The 11,191-nt window shown below is 40.3% G+C and overlaps 1 protein-coding gene across 1 annotated transcript in view; it reads right to left on the bottom strand.

The window, feature by feature from the left end:
* Nucleotides 1-3,268: 3,268 nt before the first annotated feature.
* slitrk6 (SLIT and NTRK-like family, member 6) overlaps nt 3,269-11,191 on the bottom strand; it is a gene marked incomplete at its 5' end in the record, with an annotated part of 25,244 nt that continues 17,321 nt past the window's right edge. Inside the window, 1 exon segment of the mRNA XM_014016776.1 lies at nt 3,269-7,141. Within this exon segment, the coding sequence (XP_013872230.1) occupies nt 4,607-7,126 (2,520 nt within the window). The 3' untranslated portion in view covers nt 3,269-4,606.

Genomic DNA, 11,191 nt, shown 5'->3' with positions numbered 1-11,191 from the left:
GATAGATAGATAGATAGATAGATAGATAGATAGATAGCCAATGTCACTGGCTCCATATTTTCTATGTTTAATGAACAGAAAAACAAAACATTCTCACTAGTGTAAGCTTCTAAGGTAGCATTCTATATAAGTTTGATTGGTCAACTATTACCTTTACTTGAAATGGTTGACATAAGCAAACTGGGCCTTCTAGTTTTCTTTTGACACTTAAATGTTACAAGTATTGTTCCTGTGAGGGAGGCTTTTCAATAATTCTATCCTTAAACAGTAGCTAAAATCTCCAGTAGCCATGTTGCCCAGTGCAGAAATTAAACTATTTGTTTTTGTTTCAGAAGAGCCCTGTTTAACTGCTGACATTTAGSCTGGAAGTAGCCAGAAAAGGACAGCTGAATTAACAAGGGATGCATTTCAATTCAGCAGCTGCACATTCTGGTTGTTCTGTGAAAAAAAAAACCCTTTCTAACAGAACTTCCTCTAAATGGAATGCAGCCCTCGTATCTCTTTCTCTTTAAAGTCTAAATATCTGTCCTGAATAAGGCTTATTGTTCAGTTTTTGTTGGCAGTACCATTTCAAAAGTAAGAAAAGTGTGATGTCGCAAAAATATCATTTGGGAAATTCTGAATCCTGCTTGCTTCAAAGGTCTTGGTGAACCTTCACAGATGCAAAAGAGCGATCAATATTGCTGTCCAGAAGAAGAAGAAGAAGAAAAAAAGATATTCTGTTGTTGAGCTCTCAGATATGAATATTTATGACCTGCAGCTTCGGGGAYGCTGCAACAGATAGACCATTTTATAAATAATAACTGGGTGAGATTTTATGGATTTTTGCAGGCTTCGCTTTGAAAACATTTTGCTAATAAAGCCAATGTATCATCGGTGGTACAAATGAGACACTGGGCACTTTAGTGCTGGTTTTCATGGAAGGATCCCCACGGCTAATATTGCAATAATGCACTGTTATTCCTGTTATGTGCATTCATTTTGCTACTTTTCAGAAGATACGTGCCAAAACAGCAAATTGCCAAGTCTGTATAATTACATTTGAGGTCACAAGATATGGGTTTTCTTTGTCTAATATTCAAAACACACAAAGGCAKGGTTTGAAATGAACTGTAAACAATCACAGATGGGTACTGCTGCATTGTTTGAGTTCAGGTCTGAGCTTGTTTGGCTTCGTGAGTCGCGCTTATGCACGCTTTGTGTGTGTTTGTGTCTGTGTGTGTGTGTGTGTGTGTGTGTGTGTGTGTGTGTGCAAACAAGACACTTTACGTCCAGCTTTCATCACCACTTCCCATTACATTTCCAGGCTCGTTGCGCGTTCTGGAGCAGGCGGTGATGTTTCCACATAATTGCCCCACGTATGATTACAGTTAGCACAACAGTGAGTGGACGGCGATATTACATTGCAGGAGCTGCATCCAACCGTGGACATCTATAGTTATTACATCCAGGTCTGCTTGTACTGAACAAGAGGCACTTAGTCCTAATGTACCGCCGTTTTCATCATTGTTGTGCAAATTTATGCAGCAAAGTGCAGCAAAACCTCCTGATGTCACTTACTCTTGCCGGAACCTCCGATCCTACTAAAGAAAAACTGTTTTCAAGTGTGGCTCTAAAGGAACCCTCACAGAAAGATGCTGCGTCATATAAAGAATGATGCTGACGACACATAAAATCATTATGTGACAGGAGTTCAATGTTTTTTTGCAGGCTCTTCAAAAAGGTACAAAAGGTACCAGATCATCATTCAGACACACATTCAAGGAGTTATACGGCCAAAAGTTTGACCCTGAAAGCTCATGACTCAGGCTAACTAAAGCTGTCTAAACCAAGCCACAGATCCAAATTCTATCTGAGCAAACGCCAGTGCAGGATGTTTGCACAGCTCTGTACAGGACAAACCAGGTAACTTAGGTTAAACCAGGATCACAACTGTTAAGGCCGTGAAACAGTCACTGGTGCTGAAGGTGTCCCAGATAATAGACATCTCTATGCTAGGTGGGAATTTCTCGAGACCGATTTTTCTACCAGAATAGTGCAGTGCAGACGTCTGGAAGCCATTTCCCATCCTTTGAATGTCACAACTCCCCTGCAAAGTTTGGCCCAAACTTTTCCAGGAGTTCATTCAAATGCGTTGTTCGATGTGAACACACTTGAAAACGTACTTCATATGTGTCTTCACCTCGTTCCCAAAAGTCACAGTTTGGTAAGCTATGACTTTAAATTCTCAATTTGATACATTATAAATGTGAACATTCTAGACCCCTAGTGAAGCAGGCTGAACATTTTAGCATTAGGTTATAATTGTGTGGACAAAGAAAAAAAAGGTCAAGAAACATGTTAATAATGTTAATGTTAATATCCTTGTTAGTGTAGATGGTCCCAAATTTAAATGTGTCCAGTATCTAGCCTAACACATGACCATGAAGTACATTATTAAATCCTTTGAATTTCCTCCTATATTTGATCATTTTACTGGTTCTGATAAAATGTTTAAAACCTTTTTTGCCAAATGTTACAAACTTTATTTTCCCTACTTTTCAGCATTTATTTATTATCTTAAACAAATGCCAAGGTGTTGTTGATYGAATAGTTTTAGCCCAAAATTTAGTCCATTAGGCAAAAAAAAAACAGATATGCACTTAGCTAATATTCCACCTTTGATGTGGCTGATTTTACATATAAAACTCTCTAAATTGAACACTAGAAGGTAAAATGTTTTCTCTGCTGCTTTGAATGGACTGGTTGTTTTGCTTAAATAGTGTATTTGCTTTGGGAATATATGAAGATGTTTTTCTCTGCAGAGAATCTTTTTGTTTTTGAATGCCTCATGCCTGATTGTCAATAAAATTGAAGGGCTACAAGTGTTCTTGCAACAAAAAACTTTATATTCATCAGTTCTATCAAAAATAGAGTTTGCTTTGTTTTCTCTTCAGGAAGAAAAGGGAAATTGGAGTTGTGAAGAAAAGCAAGAGTGGAAAAGACTTTAAAGCCACTGTTGTGTGATTAAGGATCGAGTTTGGGCCATCGGTGGGGGGTCCAAATTATCCACACAGCAGGAAATGAACCAAATGGTGCTTAAAACATGTACATGCGCGTGAATATACAGTAACACTGGAGAGGACAGATAACAACTAGAGAGAGAAAATGTCTTTTTGCAGCTCCAGGTACCTAGTGTGTTAATTAGTGGAGAAGCGGTGCGCTGCTGAGAAGCAGCAGGGTTGAAATTCTTGTACCGTTGTGTGCGTGAAAATTACTCCCCAAAAAATTCACATATTTCAACTCTTTATTTCCTTTTTCAGTTACAACTTCTGTTTAGATTCTGTACAGCACCGAAGGCACACAAAACCCAAAGATATACTAGACGTATATACAAAATATACAGAATAAATATTTCTATCTAGTTAAGTAGAAAAGCTACAGAGTGTGTGCTTCTGTGAACTGTTTGGAACCTTGTCCAAGTACGATAATGAACAATGACAACATCTACGCACCATCCGTTTTCTGCCGTCGAATGCTTTTAATTTGAAAAGCAAAGAGGCGTCGTTTGTTTTCAGGTGGAAGATGTTTGGATCGTTGTTCATTGTTAAAATGCGCCCCGCCTCGAATGAACTGGGGCCATGTTCCTGAATCCTATTCCATGTCTTTGACATTAAATAATGGCATCACACACACAAACTAAATGACCACACGCTTCAGAGGCTCATTTCTTCTAGCAGAAAGAAAAACAAAAACATTTCAGCAGGACTCTGTTGATTGTCATGCACCATCTTATGGCATTCGAGTAGTGCAATGCATTTTTACAAGTCGTGTATATACTGCACTTCAAGTGCTCCACTTTCTGACTGAAAGAAAAGGGAAGAAAAATAAAAAAAAAACTTTCATGTGAATATAACCTAGCTTGTATAAAAATAAAATTCCTCCGACTGCAGCTCTGCAGTGTGTTGGATCAATCATCTGTCAGGAGGACAGCAGTAGAACTGCGCTCCTATCGCTGTTTTTCAATGTACACTTGGCTGTACAATTTGCTGACTCTACGGCACAATGAGCATTCTTGTTCCAGCTTTAAAAGCTGCATCTGGGAGGGGGGGTTGACAGGGGGTGTAATCAGGTCACGGCCAGAATCAGGATCGACTGATTAAGCACAATTCTGGGTCAAGCACTGATTGAAATTCACTCGATTCTTCCAAACATCTGCTTTATCCTGCGAGGAACGTCTGAGAGGGAAAAGGGAGGGGGAGGGAGTGTGCTATGTGGATCAATTCACTTGGCCGCTGCAACACCATGAAAATTTAATCATATGTAAAAAAAAGCTGATTGAGTGGATTTCACAGTGGGTTTCAACCCCTAAGCCTGCTCAACAAACGGCAACAGCTTCGTCTGAGTTACATTTGGCTGAGAATCTGACAGCAACTACATAACATGGCTGTCGAAAGATGACAAGTAACAAACCAGTTACATTCTGTGCTACGGTTAAAGTAAAATGTGCCCATGATATATATATAATTTTTTATATATTTATACATTTCACACTGTGGAAAGTACAACTGGGCGAACAGGGTAAGGCACTTGGTTCAAACATGATAATTGTCTTTACTACTTCAGCTCAGTTAAATGCAGTTTGATGTTCCAGAACCTCCAAGTAGTCTGGTTCAGAGTGGAGGTTGGCTTTAAGCTCAAAGTACTCGTTCTTAGTTTGCTCGAGCATGACCTTGCGTGGTCGTGTGTACATTATTGTCTCCATTAGCTTTAGTTCCTCCTGGTGCCCGGGGACCTGCATGTCGACGGCAGGCTGGAGCTGGGGCATGTTTTTCCTGAAGTACTCAGTTATTCCGAGCTGCTGCTGCAGCTCCTTTTCCCTCTCCAGAATGTTCCGGTACAAGGAGCTGGGSGTCCCGAGGGTGACGAACTCCACAGGGCACTCTTCGGGTATGGTTCGGAATTTTGAGCTGGGGTTTCCGGTTAGAGGTGAMGTGTTCTCCTTCTCCATGAGACTCCGGCAGAGGTGGTGCTTGGTGCTGGGATCTTCCAAGCTGTAATCCAGATTTGTGTCGTGCCCCTTGTGCTGGGAGCARTAGGTGGGGTTGCGACAGATCTGCACGATGGGGCTGTGGGATCTGTCGTCGTACAAGGTGGCGGTCCCGCTTCTTTGCGTCACCGTGTGGTGTGTTGTTTTCTGCCCGTACATGCTGTAATGCAAGTGAATGGGAGAGCTGCTGGTGGTGTTTTCTCGCGGCGCTTCCTCTGCTGCTTTTTTCTTTGCCCTCCGCCGCCGCCGATGCACCACGAACACCACAAGTCCAGCYGAGCAGAATATAATCATGAGGACAAAAATGAGGAGGCTTAATATGAGCACAGAGAGTGGGATTGTGTCAGTGAGCGAAATAAACAAACTCTTGTTATTGGGTTGTAACGTGGCCGTTACGCTTTCCTCCCCACCTTGAGACACTGGGTGGTATGTCCCTAAACCGGGACAAAGTGTCTCATGATGAAGGCTCCGCAGCTCGAGCTGGATCACTTTCTTTGGGGTGTGACACAAAATGGAGCCCACCACTGTATCCTTTCTCAGCTTCTCCAGCCATTGTTTAAGGCTGAGCAAGTCACAGCTGCAGTCCCAAGGGTTCTCCTCTAAATAAATCTGCTCCAGCGAGTCGAGTTGATCGAGCACGTTGCTCACTGGCAGGTGCATGAGCAGGTTTTTTCTGAGGTTTAATTTGGTGAGGGGCACGTTGCGGAATATCTGAGCTGGAAGAGAGCTCAGCAGGTTGTTATTTAATGACAACAGCTTCAGGTTTGGCAGGGGATTAAACGTGCCCGGAGCAATCTCTTTGATGACATTATATTCCAGATACAGATATTCAAGGTTGTGGAGTCCCACAAACATCGTGGAGAACAGCTTTTCTATTCTGTTGCCRTTCAAATACAGCTTCTTTAGGCTGCTCAGGCTGAGGAAAGTTTCATTGTCGACGTAATCGATTCTGTTGTTTGCCAAGTTGAGCAGTTCCAAGCTGTCGTACGTGACAAAATCATATTTTAAGAGTTTCTGAATCATATTTCCTGTCATGACCAGTTTGGTGGGGCTTTCTTGAAGTATTCCAATATCGGACACCTTCTGAATTCCTCGGTCCTGACAGTGCATCAGAAAGCCAGCCACGGGATGATTGTGACACGTGCAGTGCTCCACACAGGGACTGCCAGAATTGTAAGACGGAGTTGGCAGCCTGGGATCATTTTCCACATTGATCAGCTTTGGAATCTGAGTAACGACCATATCCAGTGACTTTGACGGTTCCTCTAAATTAATGTCAGCATGAGACGGGCACAGAACATCCCGCTTGACTTTAGCGAGAATGGTTCCCTTAAGGTGCTGCGGCGAGCCGCAAACCACGTCACCGATGACAGACTGGGCCCTCATGTTCTCCATCCAGATCTTCAAATGTAAAATGTCACAGTCGCACACCCAGTCGTTGTCTTCCAGGAGAAGCTCCATTATTCGTCCTATGTGCTCCAAAAACCCCACATAAGGAAGCGTCTGGAGCTTGTTTCCCCTCAGGTCCAGGTGCGTGAGGGGCACAAAGCGGAAAATGTTGCTGGGTAAAAACTCAATGGAATTGTCGTTGAGAATCAGGACTTTGAGTCGTATCAGTTTGTTGAAGGCCCCAGGTTCGATGACCCGAATGAAATTTGTGTCAGCCTGAAGAAACTCTAAATTCACCAGGCCTTGAAAAGTGTCCTCTTTCAGCGTGACAAGAAAATTGCTATTTATGTGGAGCTTTTTCAGTGAACCAAGAGTGCTAAAGACCCCTGGCTCCAGCTCTTGTATGCTATTACCCCCGATGTGCAGCGAAAGGGCATTCCTAAGCCCTTCCATTTCCTCGGCAYGGAGCTCGACCAAGTCATTTTTGTAAAGGTTCAGATGGAAAGGGACACCTGACGGGACTGTGATTTGGGAGATTTTGCTGATGTTCCTCTGCTCGCAGTTGAGATGAAGGATCCCATCTTTCGCCTCACAGGAGCACAAGGAGTCACAAGACTCACTGATGGAGGATGATGGCTTTAAGGGATGGATATCTTGGGATTGAGCCGCAGTGAGAAACAAGCCGATGAAAATGATACGGGGCTGCATTTCGGTGTGTGATATCTGTGAAGTCAGAGGCAGGGGCAGAGGGAGAGGGTGAGAAAAGAGACAGAGAGAAAAAAAAGATCATTGAGTTTTTCAGAACACATGAATCAAATAAATCGTTTTAAACAATCACTCCATTTCAAAATGACCGGTAGATGACATTCAGCCACATCAATCCAAAGATTCCTGTGCTAAAAATACTTGAATTTCAAGAGTGTAGAGGTGATGCAATGCAACTTTTAATACGTAATTATATGCACAAAGACAATACAAGCCCATCATGGATCAAAGCTTTTGTGCCCTGCAGAAAAAAAAGTAAAAAAAAAACTTTGCTATCCTTGAAGGAATGCACATTGCCTACAGCCTTTCATGGCATAAAAAAATATCTTATATAGCTAAATTGTGGATATCTGTTTTTGTCAAAATTGAGAAATATTTCTCGATTCATTTTTCTGGATGTCGTGTTTAGGGTATGTTTTGCAAACAACTTTCAGCTACAACTACATCTAATTTTGGGTTATTATCTGCAAGAYTTAATGATTTATAATAATTGATTTGGTGTCTAATTCTGATTAGGTAGGGTGGTCATCTTGAATTGGACAAGAAAACCCAAACAGTTGTAGATGTCCATTCTATTATTATTTTCTGAAAGTTTAATTAGTTCAGTTCAGATTTATTGTCACATCACATAGCACAAGCGTACAGGCGAGAGAAAGACTTGAGTGCTAATTCCCACATACAGTATATGCAGATCACAATATAAAAACATACTAAAAAAGATTAGAAGAAACATTAAAATATATATACATATATAAAAGAACTTGGTCTATATAAAAATAGAATAGACTTACACTGTACACAATAACTGGTGTTATGAACGTAAACATATAKTATTACCAAGTTAATGTACAGATATGTTTATAACTATGCGTATTATCTTAAAATGTATTTGTGCATTGAGAGCTGATAGTGTGGTGGGATGGACAGAACATTGTATTACTGACTGTTCAACATTCTAATCACCTGAGGAAAGAAAAATGAGTCTATTGGTTCATGATAATTTTTTGCTTACAGACAGACAAACAAATACACACAMATACACAAGCAAGAACATTATCGTTTGCCTTTTGGCTGTAAAGACCAATAAAAACACCACGTCATTTACCAGATTTTAAATCCTGTAAAAAAGAGACCTAACGTTAATTTTTTTACTTGTAACATTATCAGCTTGATGTGTTGGAACAGATACATTCTCAGCGTGTGAAGAAATGAGAGTGAGAATGTGTCTTTTCACTGACTCACCATGGGGATAGTGCTACATTTTACAAAAATGACTCGCATTTGACTGATTTCTTTGCCCTTTTATATGTGCTGACTCATCGGACTTCAGACCTTCTCGGTGTGAGTCATGCGATGTAAAAGTCACTCTGGTTGATGTCAAAGCAACATTTAAGGCAGGCATTGTGAATGACTGATGAGGCGCCGTCAGAGTTAACCTGCAAACTCAAAGCAARCCTGAACCAATCAGTCCAGAGGAACACACAGATAGCCCTTTCTGCTGAAAACAAGAAGAAAACCCCAACACTGTGTGCAAGCAGTTTCTACCACATGTCATGAGGAATGCTCAGAAGTGATTTTAATGATAAGCAAGATCAGCATCATTTCTAAATCCAATAAACTAAGTTGACTAACATGAAAACAGATCAAAGGCTAAGCCTCTCTGTGGACTGGTAGAGAAGTGTAGACATTTTCCTGAGATCAAGGATGAACTGGATATAACCTGGTAACTAACAGACTTCTTCAAAGGGCTAAGATGTAGAAAGATGACAGTGCTTTGTGCTTTTGAATTTGATTAGCTTTTTGGAAAGATTCATTATCGCCCACCACCAAAAGGCAAAGGCAGACAATACAGTAGCTGTCCGTGTCTCTGTGTGTCTAGTATGAAAATGTTATAAATATGAAGAGAATGTTTAATCACCGTCCACTGGGAATTGATTATCTTTCAGAGTCAACTAATTCAAAATGGCTGCCACAACCAACTGACCTTTAAAGCCACAAAAATGGCTAGAACTCACTTTTACAGATCTTGAGCTGAAATTTGATGTGGTAGTGCCTGAGAGTTATCCACAGCACATATTCTGAGAATGACATCTTACAATACTGTATGAGAGTGCTCATAAAATTATTCAGAAGGTTTAAAAAAATGGCCAGAACTGATCAACAATGATCTTAGGTTAAAATTATAGCATGGGGGGGCAAGGCAATGTGCATTCCTTCTGCTGGGCCTTTGTGTTAGCAGGACTGGGTGAGCCTTTTTTGTCAGAGAAGCAGTCCTGTGACTCACAATGAGTTGGTGATACTGAACCTTCAGGTCGGAGGAGAAAAACAAAAGTTCYTCCCGGCTGAAACTCAATGAAGTGTGGGTGTGTTCATCTTTGAGCTTAGATGGGTTGTGGGTTGTTGGATTCCAGGCTAATTTAAGCCTAAATTTAAGGTAGTTTCTGTTCTCTTACACCCACTTCACCCCCATCAAGCCTAAATCTAATCTTCTGATGTTAAATCAAAGTTATCAATTAAAACCAAGTCATCACTATTCACACAAACTGCAAGGTCACGCTCAGAATTCCAGTCATGAAAGATCTACACTCGCTCTTGTTTCCAGCGACTTCCAGATAATGCCAGTTTAATGCAAAGGTCTTACCAAGATAAAATGAATAAATCACTATAAATGTTATTGAATTCTCACCATGCAGTGCACCATACAGTGTTTGGTCTAACTGAATGTACTAATAATCTTTCTAGACCTCCCTTCTCTGCCCCCAGTTCCACAGGGAATACACCACAACTTCAGACGAAATACACCAGAGTAATTAGCAGCACGTTCTTGCCTCCAGGGATGGGTCTGTGCTCTGAGCTGCCCTGAGAAGCAATATGAGTGATGCACCATAACAGGAAAAAATTAATAAAAAATCTCACAGACACAAACTCATTAGTGATCATTTACAAAATCAGCATTAGTTCGAACAGAATAAGAAAGTTGAAGGTATTTCCTGTAACCTTTACTGGCTGTTGTAATACATCATGTAGAATTGAGTGTGCTACATCAGTGGGCTTGAATTAATATTCAGTGGTCTGCAAAAAGAGATTTTCAAGCAAGAGTCTTAAAAAATTATAGTCAAATAGAATACAAATAAAAATTGATCCATCCATTTTATTTAATATSTTTTCTCTGCAGAGTTGTGGGGGAGCATCTAAACTGATGCTATATAAAATAAGTAACAGTAATAGTAATATGTTCGAACACAAAATATTAAGTACTGCCTTTCTAAAGACTGTAAAAAGGCTTCAGTTAAGCTAAAATACTGCTGCAGGAGTCCTTTTGCTATGTCGCTAGGCTTCGACTGCAGGAGGAAAAACAATCCACATTTTTTTCACTTTGCTGCTTGTCTTTACAATCTTTACAAATTATTGGTGTCACTAATTTTGCATTCTCTGCTCGTCTTACAAGAGCTGTGAGAATTATTACTGGAAAACATTGTCGTCACCCATCAAATTCATTATTTTATAAATTGGAAATATTGAAGTTCTTTGATTTGGTTGATAATAATATTCTACTGGTTATGTATAAGGCCCACAAAAACACATTACCTTTAAACATCCAAGTAAATCTTGTTAAGTGAAAGAGTTGTTATAACCTTAAAGGGGCAAAGATATTTGTAAAACCCAAATTCAGAACCAGTTTGAAGGAAGGGTGTACTTTAATTCAAGGAATAAATCTATGGAATAATTTGGGGAGTGATGTAAAAAAGGCAGGATCATTATGTACATTTAAGAAAATGATAAAAGCTGGATTGCTAAAGAAATATGAAACAGTATAAGGTGTATCTATATAAATTGTTGTTCTAGAGCAGTGTTTCCCAAAGTTGGGGTCGGGACCCAAAGTGGGGTCCCGAAACATCAAAGTGGGGTCCTGAAAAGATTTTCTGAATTAATTACATTTTTGCCTTATTGTTACAAAGGAGTGAGGTTAGTGTATTTAAAGTGTAACTTACCCCCCCTGTGAAAAGA

This window comes from Austrofundulus limnaeus, unplaced genomic scaffold (assembly GCF_001266775.1).
Source record: "Austrofundulus limnaeus strain Quisiro unplaced genomic scaffold, Austrofundulus_limnaeus-1.0 Scaffold154, whole genome shotgun sequence".
Classification (NCBI taxonomy): domain Eukaryota; kingdom Metazoa; phylum Chordata; class Actinopteri; order Cyprinodontiformes; family Rivulidae; genus Austrofundulus; species Austrofundulus limnaeus.
The sequence above is the reverse complement of the archived record's forward strand: the minus strand, read 5'-3'. Positions and strand labels throughout refer to the sequence as shown.